The sequence below is a fragment of the Orbicella franksi genome, chromosome 1 (genome assembly GCF_964199315.1).
Source record: "Orbicella franksi chromosome 1, jaOrbFran1.1, whole genome shotgun sequence".
Lineage (NCBI taxonomy): Eukaryota > Metazoa > Cnidaria > Anthozoa > Scleractinia > Merulinidae > Orbicella > Orbicella franksi.
Genome location: NC_138145.1, coordinates 24,979,696 through 25,001,330, shown reverse-complemented (window position 1 = coordinate 25,001,330; position 21,635 = coordinate 24,979,696). Strand labels below are relative to the sequence as shown.

Here is a 21,635-nt window from a genome sequence, read left to right as displayed (position 1 = left end):
GAAGACCCGTGATGCTTCATGCTACGTCAATGACCTCTGCAAATCGCATTGGGTACGTTCTGTGTGCCCCAGTACAATTTGTTTCCCCATACATGACGTACCTATCCTGCAAGGCGCCGATAAGGGCCAACACCCAACACATTCAGTTCTTAGGTTAGGCAGTACCTGTTTCTTTAGTTGTTTCTGTTTTGTAAAGGGTGCCATGGTTTTATAGATAGACTGGAGTTAGAGACTGAGTTTCCTTGATTCTTTACAGCCATGTAAAATGATTCAAATAATTAAACAAAAACATGTGCATCTCAATATATTTTCTATGGCAAGTCTCGATCGATAGTTGCATTTTAAGTTTATTGATTGTGCCCAAAGTCTATAAAGTGTATAAAAACTGAATCCTGCTCTTCTTTGGGTAAGGCCATCTTGGATTATAAGATACTTTAATACGTCATTGAGTGGCAGAAATATCAACTACCTAAATGCTACTAAATAACTTTAAATTAAGATTTTGAGTTCCTTTAATATTCACCTTTAGGTTCAAAGTTAATATTTTTCTGTGGGCACTTACTTATTATTTATGGAACTAATTACTACACATTTCTATTGATGTCAAATTTTCAGCAGTATTCTTTCAATGTGTTCCAAAATAATTGTTCTGATGGATTCACGTGGACACATCTCTCTATTAAACGCTTCTTAGCTGTCTTGGACAGGTCTGCATTATTTACAACTCGGTGATAAACCAGATCCAGTCTGCTGTTACCATCAAACGCGGCTTTAGACAGAAGAGCCTGTATATGGCAAAACAAAGTGATACAGTAGTCAAAAACTCGACGAGTAGTTGCTGTCTCTTAAATTAAACTGTAAAACAGTCAAACTTTTTTCAACGTCTTTAGCCGATCCCACTCGAAAGGTTCACGCTCGTTTCAGATCCTTTTTCCCAGACCCCTTTTTTGTCGCATTTTTCACTAGCTAGTATATGAACGACATCTGAAGGAAACCAGCAACTACTTGGAGTCTTTTCGCGGAAAAGTAGTTGCATGATACCACTGATTCCAACACAAAGTCACGCCAACGACGGAAATCGTTACCTACCAAGGCGGCGGGAAGATCGTTTTTCTTCAAATGAAGTAAGATTAGCCAGTACTGAGCTATGCTCGAGCCTTTTGTGTCTGAGTTAATCACGTGTTGGAATGCGCGCCTCGCTGCCCTGCAAAAGACATTAAACAGACATAACTTAATAATAAATTAGTCATTAAACTTGAACGAAAAATACATCGACATTCTAGACTTCATGGGCTGCACTGCGAGATGAGGAGAACCTCAAAGGGATCCAGAAGTATTTCTAAGGCAGTAAATTGAAGACAGATCCTTTCTGGCTCAGTAAATCGCACTGATTATCTGAAGAGAAGGTTTCCGTACATTGGAGCTCAGTTGTGGAATAACTTAGCTAGAAAACTAACTACTGTTATTGTAGTCAGGAAAATAGGTAGCTGGTTAATTGTCATAAATAGACTGATGGAAATACCGTGTACAAATAAATTTATCGTATCGTATCGTATTATATAAATAAGGAAGGGGCTTGGGAGCGGGGTTTACCGCCCCTCTCCACCTCCCCGACCAAGTCCCTCTCTTGCCCGTGAAGGGAGGGGGATAGTTCTGTTTGTCACCGATACTTACGCAATGGAGTAATGAGACTTACCTAACATTGTCTTGAAGAAAATATGCGATTCCTTGAATTAGATAAGCAGCTGATAAGCCAGATTTAAACTTGAGAACCTGCGATTGAATAACAGAATACATCTTGAATTGATGAAAAATCCACAGACAGGTACAGAGGTATAAAATACACTTTCTGCTGCAACAAACCTCATTAGATGCTTCAAGAGTAAGGTTGATCCAGCGATCACGGTCAGCGGACTCCGACTGAGAGAGACAAAATTGTACACCAAGCTTAAAAATAAGTATGACTTCTCGCTTATCCTTAAGGTTAGAATTAGTGTTAGTGCGGTTAAAACTTCATTCACAAACCTGTGCCAAACGTACAGCTAACCTTGCCAGTCTTATGAGCGGAACAACTCTCCAGCCTTGTGCCCTAAAAACATCATAACACTGAATTGAGTTTTGAGTTAACAAGATACAGAGAAATTAGAAGTTCGACGTTCCGACTACATAAACATCTACTTAGATTTCTCACAACAGTTTGGGAAAAAGAACACTGTAAATTTATGACAACTGGACTCTTCATCTTTTTTTTTTTTTTTTTTTTTTTTGCATTTTACTCACGTTTTTGTTGCATTTCGCGTCAGCAAACATGGAGTTAAACTGGTAAATCTTGACAGAAAGAAGTGGGGGGTTCATAATTCACCCAAACATAAATTAATGAGGTAATTACTCCAAAAGCTTTCTCACTTGTTGTTCATTCCCGCTTGTAGACACTGACGATAGCAAAGTTCTGCCGCCGTTGCTGAGCCCTGATTGGCTTGAACTTCTGCTAAAACCTGTCAAACCCGTCAAACACGTTTTAATGAGAACCCGACGAGACGAATACGCATATAGAAGATGTATACTTGATAGGGCTGATTGGTGACACGTATAGGTAATCGTGTGAATGCGAGTGCAATAATGTTTTACACTACGTCTGGTATTTGAAAATTCTCCCAAAATTGAACGAGCCCTTAGACTAGTGGGAGGCGCGGTGACCTCATGGTTAGTGCGCTCGTCTCCGGATCGAGCGGTCCGGGTTCGAGCCCTGGCCGGAGACATTGTGTTGCGTTCTTGGGCAAGACACTTTACTCTCACAGTGCCTCTCTTCACCCAGGTGTATAAATGGGTACTGGCGAACTTAATGCTGGGGGTAACCCTGCGATGGACTAGCATCCCATCCAGGGGGGAGTAGAAATACTCCTAGTCGCTTCATGCTACAGAAACCGGGATAAGCTCCGGCCTGATGGGCCACTTGGCTCGTATGCAGACTTTACTTATTACTTACCTTAGACTAGTGCAATTTGAAAAAATTTTCAAATATCACGATTACTCATTTATTATTTGACTGAGAAAATGACGAACGCACATGCGTTAATTTGCACTGCAGTGCAATTAACAATTACCGATAAATTTGCCTGTTCTCAGCCAATCACGAAGAAGAAATTTTCTCAGTCATGTTAGATATAACAATACTGAGTAACACTATAATGTTATTACCTGCCAAGCATTCGGTGAATGAACTGGACTGGACAGCAGAGACGTCTGCAGCATGTTCAGGCCAGTTTCGACAGGTTCTCCGCTGGCCAATAATACTTGAGCTTTCAGGAAATGCAGTTGAGCGGAAACATCAGGAACCGAGCTGTATACCGATAAGGCCTGTGACAGAGAAACATTGAACCACTCAACAAACTTAGAAAAAAGAAATAGCAAAAGGATTGGTGATCCATGTTTCAAAATAGCGAAATACTGCAAATTGGCTTATTCCCTCGTCATTGCTTGTCCTAGGTCATCCTAGGTATAAGAATCTACCGCGATAGAACGAATTAATCCAAATGTAGCTATATGTTGCACATGACCAAATGTCTCGCTTGTGTCACTTCAGCCTTTATTTCAGAACGTTTAGGTCAGATTTTGGATTCTTTTAATCTTAATGCTCTCACTGAAAACGAGATTCTCTCCGGATAAATTATCTTGACTCTATAGGGGAGCAGGGATGGCGCAGTGGTGAGAGCACTCACCTCCCACCAATGTCGCCTGGGTTTGATTTCGGCCCGGTGCCATATGTGGGTTGAATTTGTTGTTGGTTCTCGCCTTTCTCCGAGGGTTTTTCTCCGGGTTCTATGGTTTTCCTCCCTCCGCAAAACCAACACTACAAATTCCAATTCGACCAGGATAGAGGACTGGCATGAAAACCAGCTAAGGCCGATGTGGCTTCCTCTCTAGATATTGTAATTTATTTAATTTTTGTCGTACTTGATCAACATGTTTAGCTGCTTCCTGATGGTGGCCTGAATACAGTAAGCAGTAGCCTCGGTGAATAATGGCCCAGGGCTGGAGGGTCTCCAGATGACTGGTCTGTGCTTGAACAAGGGCTGGCAGCTGATGCTCAGAAAGGGATTTAAGAGCACCTGTTTCCTGTGAAGCTATAACAGCAAATGTTCAATTCCTACGTATGTGTAAGAGCACCAAAAAAATAGTCTTTTATACAAAAAGCCAATACGTTAGAAAATACAGGTTACAGTCACCAACAAGAGGGACTATTTCAGAAACTGCGCCTCCCTTACAAAAGCTCTCTTCTTCATTTCCCATTCAACAAAATGGTCCAGATGTTGGCAAGGTTCTGTAAGGTTTTCATTTTTTCAAACGGTGGACTTATTATTTAAAAATCAATCATTTCTAAGGACGCGACCTCACGTCCCAGTTGTCCCGCCAGCATGACAGAATATCAAAATGTAACCAGCCAACAGCCTCGTTGAAAACTGCCGGCTCGTATAATTAAGACTGCTTAATCTCTTACTTACACATAGTATTGACACGAAAAAACTAATACCTGTCAGTTCTACAAATTGCGAGAGCCTGGCGCCAAGACCATTCTTTTCTGTTCCCAGTCCCTCGCGAGCAGTCGCTACATTATGAGCTGTTACAGACGCTGCAAGAACTGCCCAGCTAGATGCGTGATCAGGATGCGCATGAACAGCCTTCTGGGATGCAATGAGACCCGTTCGAGTTCTGTTTGTTGCATTCTTAAGATTGGGTTTGCTGGTGTGATTACGTAAAGCTCCAGAGCCCACAAGACCGGCTGGGTGAAATGCGGGATTGTGCTGTTGAAGAACAAATTGTTTAAGCTTGTGTTCAACCTGCGTAAGCCGACAGTTATGGAAATTCGTCTTTGTTTACAGGCTAGTTTCTGCCACAGTGCAAAGATCCGTGATCAGCTAAAGTCGCCCTTTTTTTTTGTAATTTTTTTTTAAAGTAGAGGCAAGTAACTTGAAACAAATTTACATTTTAGGCAGCAGTGTTTCTAAAAGCAATATTGAAAATCTCATGTTAACTAACCTCAGACGAGTGACTTCCTCCAAGCCTAGAAGAAGACTCAGAACAACATGCAGCGGCCTACAGAAACAAACAAAGTCAAAACAGTAATGAATAGGTTGCTCCAAGTAACTCTGACTAATTAAAAAGGTAACAGGGCCTCCAATAAACAAATCAGAATTCGAAGTAAATAAACATAGCCGAGGCGAAGCGCGGAATATCTTGTGGGAGCAAGTCATGAAATTGGGTTTGGTTTACATCTCAATTAAAAATGGTGCGCGATTTTTTCAACCAGATCACGTAGCGTGGCAATGCAAAACAAAAGAAAATGAAAACTGCTTACAACACTCGAGTGAAAAAGCTCATAACATTGAGCCACATCACAATTACCTCTAGTTCGTCAGGACAGGCTTGTAACAGGTAAGAAGCCAACTGACTCCATAGTAAACTGCTTGCTGGATTGCTGTAACAGGAGAAACACGATAATTCACAGAGGCGAAAAATGCATCAGAGTTTTTACGGAAACGGCCCGAAGTTTTATACGCCGAAGCTGCCACAGACAGTTCCGATTCCCTCCAATACTTAAATCGACAACAAACCCTAAATGGTGCTCGGAAATACCACAAAAAAGCCAAATTGTTGGCTAACAAAGTTGTTGTAACAGAACAACACGAACTTTAGTTTCGTAAGTGGCAAGGGACACGAACAAGTAAACTATATGTTACTGCAAGTAATTTGCATGAAACTTGACATCTAGATTTCATTTTTATTTCTTTATATATCATACCGGTGGATCTCTTTCATGATGTAACTTCGTCCAAGTTTCTGATTTCCCTGCGACAAGATAATACCAGTAACATTGAGGCAAATGACGGAGTAGAAACGCTAACTTATTTACCCAATGATGATTAACGAGTTCCAAAGCGTTGCTAAGTAACAGGATACGTTAGCGTGGACCAAGCGTGGATGTGTACGGGGTGCTCACGGTTGCTACTAAGAACATTTCTGATTGAAACAGAAATTCTTCAGGAGAATTAACAAAGATTTGCAAATCAGGTCGCTTCATACTACAACTGTATTATGACCTAGGCTTTAAGATCAAACTTAACATAAAGGTGGTGATAATAGTTTTGTAAAAGTTGAATGCCATGGAAGTGTCCAGAAAAGTACTATTTACACATTTACATGCAAGAAAGCACTCTTAAAAATACCTGCAGAGCGTAAAACCTTGAGTACAGATAGCAGATATTGCCTGTTAAATCTTCACTCCCTACAAAACGAATCACTGTGTTAAAAAGATGACACACAATTCTGGGTAGTAAAATTTACGTTGCTGCCTCTATTTAATTAGTAGGTCTTGAATTTATCATTTGCCGTTTCTATCTCTTGTCCAGTCGATCCAAATTCCTAACCTTCCTTCTGTTTCACAACATAGTCCTCCACTTCCCCACCCCAGTCCCTTCTATCCTTCTATACTTCATCTTACCATCATTCTGTTTCATTAGTTCGCCAAGAGCTGCTCCAGCTAAGGTAGCATCACCGCTGACCAAACCGAGGGAACAGAGTGCCATGAGCCCGCGCTGACAAGCAGGCTGTAACTGAGAACTGTAACAAAGGAGATTCCAAATCAAACTCCTGAAGGAGTTTTCACAGCTAGAAATCAGACATACCCTTACTAAGAAAAGATAGTTATTTTTGTCTCCAAAGCATGACATACTTTTATACGCTCTAGGCAAATGCAGTTTTCATCTCACCTTTTAAAAAGCATCGCCTTTGCTCCTTCTTTGTCATCCAATGTATATCCCAGCATGCCCATGGCGGTTAGAACAGATGACCTGTCGGCGTCTGTATCAGCCAATTGAAAAGCTTGTTCGTATGCTGAAGGCGAAAGAGCAAATTTTGTTACACAATTTTTGATACTTTAGTTGCTGATCAAGAGAGGCACACTTGAAACATAATTGCATTTTTTACATTTGAACAGAATCGTGAGTTAGTCACCTTGATAGCTCTCTTTCGATTGACCTGCCATGAACAGTGATAGAGCGAGCCCGCAGACATCATGAAACATGGTCAGCGGCTTCACAGCTTGGTAACGCGCTACTGCATCCTTGTAACGACCCAGTGAACTAATGAAAACACACACACACACATAAAAAAAAATAATAAAATAAAGACTTAAACGTTAAAGGTATTTCCCGCTCAAGCTAATTGGCATCTTTTTTTGTGTTTATCTGACACAGGTTATTAGAAAAAGCATTTTAATTCTTCTAGACAACTTACCAAAGCACTCTGGCCTGGTTAACAAGCACAGAGTTTAAATGCTGTTGTTGGCTTTCAGTGTCACTTTCCTGAAGAAGCTTGATTGCACTTCAGAAAATAAAACAAAGACAACTTCAGTATTGAAAACAAGGATTGCAAACACTGATACAAACAATAATTTCATGCCGTAACTGAAGTAACTCATGTAACCTTTCAAATGCTTTCTCTGCTTGTAAGAAGAGTTTCTGATGTTCAAGTAAAAGTCCATACATATTGTAAGCACCAGCGTTGTTTCTCAAACGATCTGAAAAAAAGTGCAAACACGGTTGTGACGATTTAGATTCGCGCGTACTTTTGAGAAATATTTTGTAAACGCAATAGAGTACTTTTTCCGTGTTAACATGGCCTCATCTAAGCATGAGTGTGGTTGGGAGAATTCGAGACAGATTCGAGAATTCTCCCATTCCCGAGTGTATACATGAGGCTATGTAAAAACGGAAAACGTACTCTTTTGCTTTTACAAAATATTTCTGAAAAGTATGCGCGAATCTAAAGCGTCACAACCGTGTACTCTCATCTAAACACACTTATCGACCAATAAGAACGCGCATAGTATAATAAGTATAGTATAGTTCAGTGTTCTGTTGGTGTGTACTATTTTGTACATTTTCACTGCCCTTCATAAAGCACTGAATGTATATTTTCCAGTAGTTCGCATTTATTGATTTTAGAATCCTTCAATTCTTTTAAGCAGCTATTTCCTAACAGAATCTTTTCCTTTAACAAAGGACGTCAGGCATTTAAAATCCATCCACTAATAACACGAGTTAAGTTTTCAGCAATTTCTTTTAAACTTATCCAAAGCAAGTGAAGAGCAAATGCTATCCAAAGAGCAATAAAAACGCAGTACCTGTGTATTTGCTGAGGGCAGTTGCTGATTGTAACACAGCTTTCCGGTATTCAGGATGAAGATGAGAGAGAGTGGGAACTGGTTTTCCTTTGAGTATCACGTGATTTTCATGTGACGTGTTAGGGGCAAGACCTGAGCACACCCAGTGAGCATAACCAATGCTTCCTTCAACCTGTTATGAGAAGGTTACGTTAGCAAACAGATTCAGTCAGCTCTCTCGCTTATTTTTGCCGGAATGGGGACAGAAGGCAATATTTAACCATTTATTTGCAGGGATGACAACGTTGTAATTTACAAAACCAAGCGTCAAGCTGATTTTTTCTCCAAGTGAAACTCAATTTCGAACGTGAACTATCTCAAACTTGTTAAGAGTGCCTGCCTGTAAAAATCAGACAAATTCTTAATTTCGCGGCAAGGGTCGAAAATTCGATTTCGCTAATATTCTTATGGTAGACAGGCTAGGGCATGACAAAAACTACTGGATAGTTTTTTTGGTAAAATATCCTTTTATTTCAAAGAAATATGCAAATTACCAAATTCCGTTAAAATCGTCATTTGACGCACCATTTTATTAAGCAAGTTTGAGAGCCTCGCATGCAAAACCACATCATTCTTCCGTCTTTAAAACACTCAAATATTTTTGTGCAATGTTTAAATGTGTACTGGGTTGATTTTAGGGAATGTTGCGTTGTCTTTTAGGGTGCAAAATAATTAAATTTCGAAGACATGTATTTCATTCACTTAAAAGTACTTCTTGAATATAATTAATTTTCACTATGTGCGAAACCTTGAAATGGATCAAGCTTCTGGTGGTTGAATTGCAGAAGGATGGTCTACAGATTCCTGTAAAAATTTCTTTGGGCAAATGATTGTGAGCGACGCGAGAGCTTTTCAAAGTACGTCAAAAATGCAAATATTTGACCATCCGTCGTCAAATTTCAATTGACGGGTTAGACGTATATTTTAGCATGTGCCACACGACTTGACCTATAATAAGTTGAAATAGACACAGAGCTGATTATTTCGAAATGTTCTAACCTTATTTGTTGTAAAAGGCAGGTCCAAAGCCGATTTGACGTGTTTCTAGTCGATCTCTCACCATTCGTCGCACATAAAGCAGAAGTTCGCTTTTGTTTACACAAGGTTAACGTCCGATGTACATCGCCTACTGTCAACCTATTATTGGTCGAATACTATGAATCTGTGACCATCTTTCTGCGCTTATGAACATCACTGCATCTAAGTCTAAAACGGCTGAGTCATTTGTAGATAGTTGCTTGCTTTACGCTTCGCCAAAATATTGCGTTTGATCGATTGCTGACCATTGCTGATAAGCGTGTCGGCGCAGCACAATCTTACAGCCGTTATTTGTTCGTCACGAAATGCTGTCACGGCATATGCTGCACATTTTGATCTATTTTGTATAGAGTACTCTCGGGATAACTGAAACAATTTAATCATTGTTCATCTGTTTGTTCATATATATAATAATATGTGTATATTTATATAATCGCGTGCCTGTACTCACTAGAATTTTAAGAAAATCGCCATAAGCAAATTATAGATCAATGAAGCAAGAACTAGCTGAAATAAAAATAGGAAATCACAACGTGTCTAATTCGTGAGAAAAACAGACTAAATTTAATTAGTAATTACGTGAGTAAATAGCCCTGGCCATGCCATTTTATTTGGCGTATTTTGTTTGCTTAGTGGCGAGGCATTGGTATGTTGTTGTCAATACAGTCCAAAATTATCGTCAGTAAAATATTATAAATAAAACACCTATTGACCGGTTACCTCCGCGGCCACCATTTGGTCATTCCGATAAGGGTTTCATTATTGTCTTTACCCCTATTAAGCGGCCACCCAAAATTTAAGAACTTTGTTTTGGAAAGGGCGATGGCAGATAAGAGTCTGAAATTGAAGGTGCATGACGAGTGATAATTCAGACACGTCTATCATGATTGTCTTGAATGTTCACCAAGTAATTTATAGCCCGACAGTGACAAATTAAATATTCAAGGTACACCAACCTCTATTTAAGCGGTTACCCCCATTAAGCGGTCACCACCCATTTCCCCAAGGGTAGCCCACTGTATTACATGTAAACCAAAAATAATTGCATAGCGCGAAAAGACCTGGGTATGAGTTTAGCGTTACAGTATTACGCAGGGTATGTAGGTAGCGGTGGTAGAGTAAAAGATAACAACAGGGGCAATGGTAAACTATTCATTCTTTTCATTTCTTAATTCAATCTCTTCCTACTCAACACGATTGTGTGCTCCCAGTGATTCCAAGCCTTACGGAGCCTTACGTATTAGGATAGAAATTGTCCTACCGCTACCCCCTAAAAGGGGATGACAGCATTGCGTGACGAACAAGGAACCGCTGCAAACAAGGATTCAAGCCATCAAACCATGATGATCAAACGTAATATTTTGGTGTAGTGCAAAGCAAGCAACTATCTACAAATGACTCAGCCGTTTTAGACTTAGATGCAGTGGTGATCATATGTGTCGAAAGAGGGTCACAGATTCATGGTATTCGACCGTTAAATAAGTTCACAGTTGGCGATGTACATCGGACGTTATGTAAACAAAAGCAAACTTCTGGTTTATGTGCGACGAATGGTGAGAGAAACACGTCAAATCCGTTTTGCACCTGCCTTTTACAGCAAATGAGGTTAGAACATTTCGAAATTATCAGCTCTGTGTCTATTTCAATTTAACATATGTCAAATCATGCGGCGCATGCTAAAATATACGTCTAACCCGTCAATTGAAATTTGACGACGGATGGTCAAATATTTGCATTTTTGACGTACTTTGAAAAGCTCTCGCGTCGCTCACAATCATTTGCCCAAAGAAATTTTTACAGGAATCTGTAGACCATCCTTCTGCGATTCAACCACCAGAAGCTTGATCCATTTGAAGGTTTCGCACATAGTGAAAATTAATTATATTCACGAAGTACTTTTAAGTGAATGAAATACATGTCTTCGAAATTTAATTATTTTGCACCCTAAAAGACAACGCAACATTCCCTAAAATCAACCCAGTACACATTTAAACATTGCACAAAAATATTTGAGTGTTTTAAAGACGGAAGAATGATGTGGTTTTGCATGCGAGGCTCTCAAACTTCTGTAATAAAATGGTGCGTTAAATGACGATTTTAACGGAATTTGGTAATTTGCATATTTCTTTGAAATAAAAGGATATTTTGGCAAAAAAACTATCCAGTAGTTTTTTTCATGCCCTAGCCTATCTACCATGAAAATATGAGCGAAATCGAATTTTTGACCCTTGCCGAGTTATTTTCCATTTTTATGGACAGGGACTCTTAATAATTCACCAAGTTTAAACAAAGGAAATCATGACCGTGACGGTGTTTGGATATCAGATCTTCAATAACATACTAGATTTTTACGATTTTATTTCTTCCTTTGCTCCTTAGTTTTAGTTTCGATTGAGAAGATTCATCATACACTCATGACAGTGTTTGACCACATTTTCAAACACCTCGAAGTTCGTCAAAAATACTTCGCCACGCGTCGTATTTTCAACTCTCTCCTCGGTGTTTAGAAATGTGGTCTAACACGGTCTTTCGTGTTTGATATATTACATATTAGGTGCCATCAAAAGTTACATTGGACATCTGATGTCATTTACAAAGTCAAATAATCTGTTGAAGTGAAAGTAATTTTCACAAGCAACCTATAAAAGTGCCAAAGAGCCAAAGAGCTATATTAGGCTGCAGTCACATTGGACGTTTTATGACAGAGAATTAATTATGGTCTTGTAGTTAAATATGTACTCTTACATGCGAACCCAATTCTGTGGTGTGTCTGAACAGGTCCATAGCTTCTTCACTCCCAATAATCTCAGCAATGCTTGCCTTCAGATTCAAACAAATAAAAAGTAACTAATAAACCACAGACACAGCGTCAAAACAAATGGTAATTTAAGACTACTTGATGGTGCTCATGATAAAATTATTTTACTTTGGGCTCTTACTTTCGCTAACTTGCTGGGTACGTTTACAAGAACTTGAAAAGACTTGCAACTATCCCCGAGTTTTATTTGACTCTAAGATGATTAAGCAACAACCAAGTAGGCGCATTTTGAGTTACAATGTTTTATTACCTGCCCAATCCAAGCTGCAGTGTAAGATGGATCTAAAGCTTGAGAATTCTTAAAGGCTTCGTGGGCAAGCTAGCAAATAAACATCAACATAAAATGTCAGCGCACACCTGAAATTTTAACGTTACACGGACCTAAAACGTGGGCAAAATTATTCCACTTATCCACACAGTCAGTTCTGAAGACTTAAAATGTAGCCTAAATTATTCAAGTTCGTCGTTTGTAATCCGTGTCAATCTGCTCCATCCTTAACCATCCTTGTTCCTTTGTGGTTTATTATCATCTCTTTGGTGTTTTTCTATCTTAGTAACCTGCTATTTTCAGGTTTCGTTCAATGGAAGGGTAATTTTGTACGAGGCTAAAATAACTCAAAATACTGTGACTGAGTTCCTTTAAGCAATACTGGTCTGTCCAAAGTGAATCAATTTGACATAAAAACAGCCACATGGATTTGAATAGCTAACTTGATGACTGTTATTACACAGGGCTGTGTTGTTTCTATAAACTGCTGTTAGTAGTCTGTCATGCGAACATCAAAACCAAGTAACAGCAAGTCATACACACATAGCAGATCACTTGAGTGCTACGTCGTTAGAGTCTAAGACATCTCCGTCATTGGGGCAGGACAGCATGTAATGAGAGGATAGATCGATAACATTATTTACCTCTATTTTACCATGTTTCAGGTACAGAACTCCTAGATTGGTCCAAGCTATAACATTCTGCAAAAAGAAAAAGCAAAGTGGAAGTTTTACAGTAACTCCCTTTAGAAACAGCTTGTAGAGCTGCCATAGAGCAACACAGTGAACAAAGGACAATCTACGACAGTTGCTGTCTTGACAAAAATCAGCCCGTGGTCATATTGTTGTTTTGGTCAGTGCACGTAACCATTGGCAAGTAAACGGTCAGCTGTCATTGCAAAACAAAGCTTTTTTTGCAGGGGGGGGGGTGGGGTGGGAGGAGAGGTGTATATTGAATTTGGGGGTGCTTTTTGAATTTTCTCCTGGCTTAAAAAAAAGAAATTTGCTCAGTAAACACTTACATTGGGTTCAGTCTTGAGGGACATGATAAATGAGTGCTGTGCGAGATCTGGATTGTTGACTTCTGCAGCAAAAACAAAATTATAAAAAAAATTGAGTTCAAATGATTAAAAATAATTGACTGGCCAAGGCAAACTTGACAAGTGTCCATGCAACATTATACTAGCACCATTACCCTTAGAAGCTGTCACTACTCCGAGGCTGTTCCACAGTTTATGATTGGATGGCTGCAGGGTTATTGCTTTCTTCAAGGCCTGGGGAAGCAAATTGATACATGAAACAAATAAAGCAGATTGGCAATATAGAGTAATGCGACAAATTTATTCACGTAATGTTCCTGATGTGTCGTTAGGCTGTATTTTGCCATGCCTTTTTGTAATGACTTCTATCTCATGTGACTGTCATGATGTGCCTCGAGGTGTGGATACAAAGCAAAAACATCAGCCCTCCATATGGACTATATATGGGCTATACAGGTATGTGCCGCTGTGAAGGGTATGGTTTTCAAGCAGTTTACTGTAGGATAGGGTATATAAATCAGAGCGTTTGGGTCTAGAATAGGGTATAATATTTCACAAAACTGACTAGTTGGTTGAAGATTTTATCTAAACTAAGGAAACCAGGAATTGGGGAATATATAAAAAAAATCAAATCGGCAAGTTTAAATTTATGCAAATCAGCCTCAACAGTGACGATAGATGGGGGGATTTGGGGAGTTTACTCTAATATAGGATAGCAAAATTCAACTGAACTAGCTCTGGTATAGGCTAAGGGTTCCAGGGTCCCAGCGGCACATCCCCACCCAGAAATTCCCAAAGTAACCCCCCCCCCCCCCCGGGAGGGCCAGTAAACTTTCCGTAACATCAATTTTAAAATCAATCTTAAAGTGCTACTGTGACCAAAACTCAATTCTACTTTTTCTTTGTATTTCAAAACTATCTAACTGAACCACTAGGTGACCGAAGTTTTAAGCCTTCATTTCAAAAAGACACCTGTTTATTTTGACTGAAATTTTCCTAATTAATGGCCCGCCATTACTAACTTTAAAATCTAAAGAGAGCTGGATCGAGGATAAGATGACGTCAAAGACTCACTTGTTTGAAAATGCAATGCGTGTGCACGCGCCTAAATTAATATGCAGCTCGGGAGTTTCGAACTTTCAGACTTTTAAACTCGTGTTTTGCATGTACAATAAGCTGCGTTTACACGCTGTAATTTTAAGCTAGTGAGTCTTTAACGTCATCTTATCCTCGATCCAACCCTCTGAAATCCAATCGATCAGTCTTGAATGTGAAAGTGCGGACCGTGAAATCCTAAACTTGCACTCAAAGAAAAAAGCCTTTGGATAAAATTCGAAGCTCAAGATTTTGCCAGTCAGGTGTCGAACAAACACTCTTTTAAAATCTGAAGGAAAAAGGGAAGTGAATTTTTTGATCATAGTAGCACTTTGACCTCGGAAGAATCCCGAAAAACAGGGACCAACTTTCAAAGACAAATTTCATTCCACACCTGTACAGATCTATGAGCCATCTTTTCTTTCTCATCGCCTTCCAAAATCTACAAGAAAAGAAGAAAAAAGTTGGAAACTCCACTACAGAATGCATAAATGTACAGAATTAGTGGTCCTTACATATAGTCATAAAACCTCTCTTATTTTAGTGGGTAGGCATTTCAACCCTCGGTGCACTGGGAAACCTCAGAATTTGTCTTTGATTTCTGAGTATTTTATGATGAACGGTACTGGTATTTGACCTACCTTAGACTGCTGAAAACAGTTGAACCCTAAATCCCCCCACAGACTTCCACATTCTGGCTGTAGCTTCAGCGCTCTTCCATAAGCACTACAGTGCAAGGAACAATAGCATCAAATTAATTACTGTTCAAACAATAACTAAACACACAGCATGACCAAGACTTTCAAAGCAGAAGTCAGTATCAATACTAACCTGGATCCCAAAGCGAGAAGCTGTTTCTTGTCCAGATCACTGTGCTCTCCATGAATGTACTTCTTGAGATTGTCTGGAATTGTCCCTCTGTAGAACAAACACCATATTAATACTTCGGACGACGTTGCATACAAGTGCCCGAATCAATCATTTATAGTGACTTGACCAGACGTAACCACAATCTGCCACTATCTTCAGCCAAAGTTGACTGCGAGTAGTCTCTCTTTTCCTCGAAAATCCGTGGGGAAGAACGCAAAACAAGTAAGCGTGCGAACGTGACTGTGAGCTTGACGGCTCGCAGCGAGCAGCTCGTGGCATCGCCGCTCGCACGTCACGCTCACAGTCACGCTCGCACGCTTACTTGTTTCCGTTCTTCCCCACGGATTTTCGAGGAAAAGAGAGACTGCTCGCAGTCTACAGCCAAAGTGACAACCTGTAAAATTCTGTAATAAAGCACATAACACAAGCTGTAGCCCAATATCGTAATGATGGTGTGAGCAAAGATAATTTACATTTTGATAATCGAAATAAAAAAGTGAAGCTAAGTGATTTTTCACTTTCACTTTCTCAAGTCTTTGTAAAAGAAATAGAAAATATTTCTGGTGATGCCCTCAAGTTATTAGAAACGCTAGTCAAACGTTTGTAGAACTCGAAAATAAGCTACGGAAACCTTTGCCTGTGGTTGGCTCATGTTCCAAAGTATTTCTCATTCTTCTAAACCTTCAACTGTAGCTAATTGTGTTTCCATAACTCGGTAGAGATATAGAAAATGTTTGCTATTTCTTTAAGTAATAATCATCGTCCTAGGGTGCGTTCCTTTGGGATGATCAGGATCAGAATCAAAGATCCACGACCACTTGGGTCATCGTGCATCAAAGGAACCAAAGAATCCTTGCCCAGAGATGTGCACCCAGAACGTTACCCTCTAATGTTATCTCACCTAATGGAGCTATCAGATACTGGGTGAATAACTGTACAGCAATCACCAATTAGTTTCCAAAGACAAGAGAAGCCAGGTCTACACTGGACAGCTCTGTTCAAAACAAGAATACCAAGAAAATGAAATTTAAAAAATACTTCACTTACTCACACTAACCACTCGTTCATCCCAATAGAAACAGTTTTTTTTTTCCCCAACGATGCGCTATTTTCCTATTACTAGGTGATAGAAAAAATTAAGTTAGTGCAGTGTGACTAAGAAACAACCAATGAGAAAGGCTGTAAGAACAGGTGAGAGAACACTAGCTGCATATCAAAACAAAATACTTCGTTCTTGCCACTGATTACTGTGAACAATACATGAATTGCTGACATTGTAATCACCACAGTTGAACTGCTGCATATCATGGCATGGCTAGATGGCTTCCACTGAGTCAGAATGAACCAGTCTGTCAGAAAAGATCGGCCTGTTCAGGAAAGGTGTCATGACGACTGTGCAGAAGTAAAAAACTAAACCAGTTGTTAATCACAACTAGCACAACTGTAAGCACCAACCTTGCCAAAACATTGATAGCTTCCATCACACAGTCAACTGCTTTGCCATTGAAATCTTGCTGCAATGCTGACCGTGCTTGATTAAGATATGTCTCTCCTAGACCTACATGATAAAGGGATATTTATTTATTTTTATAATACTTGTAAACTGTCCCAACTAGGATTTTGCAAGTTATGCGGGTGTAAATATAGATGTTGATGCCAATGGACATGTTGATGTCAGAACTGTGTTCAACTGGCACTTTTAAAACTTCACTTCTCAAGGAAAAACTGCACTTCAAAAATGCTTGTAAGAAAAATTACTTAGCTCAGATTTGTAATTACCTTTAAGTGCGGGAACATAGTCTAGTTGCATGTCCAGAATTAGTTTATATTCCTTGATTGCTTCACTGTGAACACATAACAGTTGTTTAATGGCTGCCAACCTGAGGGTAGAATGGTTAAAACAAAATTACTAGTGAAGCAGTAGATACAAGAACTTCTTTCAGGTGATACATGGTCAGCTGACACAAACGAAGAAAATACTTGTCACTTCCTGGGTAAAAGTGAGCCTCCTAATTCCTACAGATTTATTTAGATTCCCAGAAAAAAATACCCTCACTCAAAAAAAAACACGGAAAAAAAATTTCAGCACTGGAATTGGATAACCAAGCCTACTTACTGATATAGGCAGTAAAGTGATGATGGATCAAGCTGTGGATTCAGAAATAAGTTATAATCAATACGAGTGATTATTGTCAGCCATATTTATGTATTACCAATATTTATTTTTCTCTGTTTATAATATAATTTATTATTCGGCTAGCTCCACAAATGAGTAAGATGAACCAAGTCCAATGACTCCCCAACCAGCCAAGATGGGTAGCTAGCTTGGGATTACCCATTGTTTCGCACAAGAAAATGGTGTTCTTTAAGCCATCTAATAAATTCTTTATTGTCCAAACTTGTTCAGTCAATATGGCTGGTTATTGGCCTAGTTTTTTGCAAGATTGCAGACCTTGACTGAGTCTCAACCCACAAACACACCAGAAAAAAAAAGAAGTTGGCCAATAACCCATTTTACATAATAATTAAATGAATGCACATGCTCTGATAGCTCAGTCAGCTATGGTTTATTGTGCCACTAAACTCATGGAAATTCCGTGTGTCTTCTGAATTATTATAAAAGCAATAGACCACAAGTTTCTATGGTTTATAGGCTGATAAACCACTAGGGATGTTGGAAGAACACTTGAAGAATTCGTAAATCACTCACCTGCGGCTCATGATTTACGAATTCTTCTTGTGTTCTTCCAACATGCCGCGTGGTTTATCAGCATATAAACCATAAAAACTTGTGGTCCATTGCTTAAAGTGCCACTATGATCAAATTCTCCATACCCATTTTTTTAAATTTTCGCACACAATAGGTCTTTCCTAAATTTTTTGCCAAATTTCAATCTATTACAAACATTAGAACTCATGTCCTTTGGACCTTTATTTCCAAGAATTTGCGGCCGCCATTAATTTTCCTTGTTCCAAGTCTTGGTTGAGAATTTGAGAAAATGACGTCATTTTCTCAAAAAATACCACACGGGTTGAAATTATAATAACAATTAACACAGCAATTAGCATAAAGAATAACAAAAACTTTGGCTCATACATTTATGGAATTTTTTACATTAATTGTTATCATAATTTCAACCTGTGCGGTATTTTTGAGAAAATGAAGTCATTTTCTCAAATTTTCAACCAAGACTTGGAACAAGGAAAATTAATGGCGGCAGTAAATTCTCGGAAATTAAGGTCCAAACACCACAAGTTTTAATGTTCGTAGAAAATTGAAATTTGGCAAGATCTCTAGGAAAGACCTGATGTGTATGAAATTGTGAAGAAACGGATATTGAGAATTTCATCATAGTGGCACTTCAAATAAGTCATGGCTGTGCTCTTGAGGTGCCCCCATGCAACAGGTGACTAACTTTTTCCTTTGAGTGACTAGAAAAGCTTTTCATATAAGCTCAAGTGTTGGGCACCCAGAATTTCAAGTTAGAAACCTTTGGGCTCCTTGTATTTTTCTCAGACCACAGCCTTGTAAGTGTTATCCCAATCTATGAGCATGCTATATTCACTTTAGGACAGATGAACGGAATGAAATCATAATACATAGAGACCTTTCTTGTTAAAACCACAAGTTCCATGCACAGGGATGTACAGGGATGTACAGGCGGGACATTGATCAAACATTTACTTAACACTGTGCCCGCATATTTGATTAGGATATCTATTTGCAAACAAGAGGCAAAATACAACTAGCCGACTAAAATATGGACCTCAGCAGCTTTTGCAAAGGCCTTCATAGCAGCCATGTAGCTTCCTCGACTGATGTATGCTTCACCAAGACATTCCCAGCAATGCCTGAAAATTATTGTGATAAGAATAATTAAACTGATGAAGGAAATTCTGTAGTAAAGAAATAAATGTTACACATCCTTTACATCATACCTGTCTTTAAGATCTGCTCTTAAGGCACTCTGAAAGCTTCAAAAAGGGAATCAAACTTTAGCAATAAAGAATGAAATTGAAAACTCCTCATAAATTATTATATTCAAAGTAAGTGGTGTTCATGCTTTTTCACTGTGACTGACCAAGGTTCTCAAATTTCAGAAATTTCACAAAAGTTCAGAAATTTGTGGGGAACATCTTTGTTTTATGGAATTGCCTTGAAATGAAACTAATTTTTAAACTAAAATTTAAAAAATGTATTTGTTCTGATTAAAAAGGAGATAAAACCACTGTTTTAAGATTGGGGATGAATGGGAAAATTAAGGAGGAATATTGATTCCTTATCTGACACGTGGCCACGAGGGAGGCAGGTAAATTTTTTTGTTAGGCTTTAATTTCGCAACTGCTTAAGTCGTGTATATGACTGTGATGATCAATCATGTCTTCACATTTTTTTCCGATGTTCAAATAAATTATATGATCTTTCATATATTCACAGGTAAAGGTACTGTTTGCAATATTTACCACGTGATAGCTTCTGTGCTCTCATTGTGTTTTAAGTGAAACAATCCAAGTCGCAACCATGCCCATTTACCTCTGAAACAAGAAACAACACTCTCACATTATGCATCTTTTGATGCGAATGCTTAGTATTTGTATTTTACAAAACACATGAACTAATGTATATGGTATGATATCTCCACAGGAGATATTAGTTTCTAAAGAAACCGTTGGGCTGCACCTCTGGGCAAGTAAAACATGTAGCTATTTATCAACTTGAAGTTTATAAATACCAAGTGTCTGCACAGAAACTTTTGGTCCCTTCATAGGAACAGTAATGAAAGTTTTTAAATTTGAAATGGCTGTTTTCCCTTACCCTGTTGTCATAGATGCATCACTATAACTCTATCAAAACAATGAAAACAATTTCCACTTTCTATATTTATATAACATACTTGACTTGTATGTGAGTAACTGAAAATAAAAGCAGATTCTTTTAAATACAAACAGGTTCTTCAGTTTATTGCAGTTTCATCAACAGAGATATGGTTTGAAGCAGATGGCCCATCTGCAGTGCATTTTAATGTTTCAATTTCACATTTCTTGTACCAGTATCACTCATAATCCATCTCAGTCAAGTTGCCAAATCTCATATCATTGCTATAAGAAATATTATTGCTTACTCTCCAGGGGAGGACATAGCTGTTACATTCTTGTACAAGTTGAGTGCAGCAACCTAAAATAACCAAAATACCAAATCTCGGCACCCAGTAAATTCAGAGCAAACAGAGTAATGAAATTCCAAGTCAAGCGTAAAAAATTTATTTGGGGAACAACATACAACTCACAAAAGTAACCACATTCTGATTACATAATTTCATGGCCCAGGTTGTTCAAAAGGTGGCTAACCCCATCCACTGGATAAATCACTATCCAGCGGATAGTGTGGTTTGTTTTTTTAACCCTGATCTACTGGATAGAGATTTATCCAATGGATAGCATTATCCAGCCTTTGAACAACTGAGGCCTGGTCTTACACCTCATTTTACAAGTAAATTACTGCAGTTTTTACATCCATCAAATGAAAAGTCCTGTAAGTTGTTAGTCAATAAACTAAGGAATCACACATCAATCTTCTAAGAGATCAGATTTGTTAACTTTGAAAGCGGTCAAAACAACCAGTAACCAGAAGAAACTTGTCAACAAAACTGCTTTATCTACCTCATCTTCCAATTCCATTAGAGAATCTCCTAATGCTATTCCAGCAGCATCAGAATTTGAATCAAGATCAAATGCTTTCTGATAGCAGCAGCTGGCTTTGCTGTTGGTGTAGAAACAAAATAACTTTATAAACAACTTATTTAACTAGTGTATAGTACATAATGTATAGTACATTATATTTTAAACTGCTCATAATTCATACTGAGAACAACTTATGACCAATTCAATAGACCTCTTCAGCGATACAGCGGCCATTTTGAATTCTATTGTCTCAAATTGCTATTATGGGATGCTCAGGGGACAAATTAGTATGTATTTGCCCCCTGAGCATCCCATAATGGCTATTTGAAACAATAGAATTTAAAACGGCCACCATATTGCTGAAGAGTTCCATTGGCACGCTAAGGCCCACGACAAATGGACAAAACCGATCTTAGAAAATTGTATAATGTACCTTGTCCTACTTTGGTAGCTTGGTCAAAATATTAAAAAACAAACAGCAGCAATTATTTATACAGCCAAACCCCTCCTTGGGGACAGAAGAAAGTGGATGTTGTAGAGAGGTGGCCGTTAGTGGAGGTTTGACAGTGCATAGTTTAAAAGGCCAGTCAGTTGGAACCACATT

The 21,635-nt window shown here is 38.7% G+C and overlaps 1 protein-coding gene across 2 annotated transcripts in view; it reads right to left on the bottom strand.

Annotated features, from left to right (window-relative positions):
* Positions 1-269: 269 nt before the first annotated feature.
* LOC145498312 (tetratricopeptide repeat protein 37-like) overlaps positions 270-21,635 on the bottom strand; it is a 34,278-nt gene continuing 12,912 nt past the window's right edge. Inside the window, exons 18-53 of one of the 2 annotated variants that reach the window (XM_081478222.1) lie at positions 21,011-21,110; positions 20,473-20,525; positions 19,814-19,885; positions 19,289-19,324; positions 19,117-19,201; positions 17,466-17,497; positions 17,129-17,229; positions 16,805-16,907; positions 16,251-16,343; positions 15,311-15,397; positions 15,121-15,205; positions 14,874-14,921; positions 13,540-13,618; positions 13,367-13,428; positions 12,990-13,046; positions 12,328-12,396; positions 12,005-12,079; positions 8,183-8,354; positions 7,483-7,576; positions 7,294-7,380; positions 7,012-7,139; positions 6,768-6,891; positions 6,500-6,618; positions 6,225-6,283; positions 5,801-5,847; positions 5,404-5,476; positions 5,038-5,094; positions 4,532-4,802; positions 3,955-4,124; positions 3,199-3,357; positions 2,407-2,495; positions 2,026-2,089; positions 1,864-1,920; positions 1,697-1,773; positions 1,090-1,204; positions 270-785 (exon numbers count right to left, since the gene is read on the bottom strand). In XM_081478222.1, coding sequence (XP_081334348.1) covers positions 612-785; positions 1,090-1,204; positions 1,697-1,773; positions 1,864-1,920; positions 2,026-2,089; positions 2,407-2,495; positions 3,199-3,357; positions 3,955-4,124; positions 4,532-4,802; positions 5,038-5,094; positions 5,404-5,476; positions 5,801-5,847; positions 6,225-6,283; positions 6,500-6,618; positions 6,768-6,891; positions 7,012-7,139; positions 7,294-7,380; positions 7,483-7,576; positions 8,183-8,354; positions 12,005-12,079; positions 12,328-12,396; positions 12,990-13,046; positions 13,367-13,428; positions 13,540-13,618; positions 14,874-14,921; positions 15,121-15,205; positions 15,311-15,397; positions 16,251-16,343; positions 16,805-16,907; positions 17,129-17,229; positions 17,466-17,497; positions 19,117-19,201; positions 19,289-19,324; positions 19,814-19,885; positions 20,473-20,525; positions 21,011-21,110 — 3,373 coding nt within the window. In that variant the 3' untranslated portion in view covers positions 270-611. Of the gene's footprint in view, positions 786-1,089; positions 1,205-1,696; positions 1,774-1,863; positions 1,921-2,025; positions 2,090-2,406; positions 2,496-3,198; positions 3,358-3,954; positions 4,125-4,531; positions 4,803-5,037; positions 5,095-5,403; positions 5,477-5,800; positions 5,848-6,224; positions 6,284-6,499; positions 6,619-6,767; positions 6,892-7,011; positions 7,140-7,293; positions 7,381-7,482; positions 7,577-8,182; positions 8,355-12,004; positions 12,080-12,327; positions 12,397-12,989; positions 13,047-13,366; positions 13,429-13,539; positions 13,619-14,873; positions 14,922-15,120; positions 15,206-15,310; positions 15,398-16,250; positions 16,344-16,804; positions 16,908-17,128; positions 17,230-17,465; positions 17,498-19,116; positions 19,202-19,288; positions 19,325-19,813; positions 19,886-20,472; positions 20,526-21,010; positions 21,111-21,635 lie in introns of those variants that run through there. The other variant, XM_081478231.1, reaches the window with a different exon arrangement.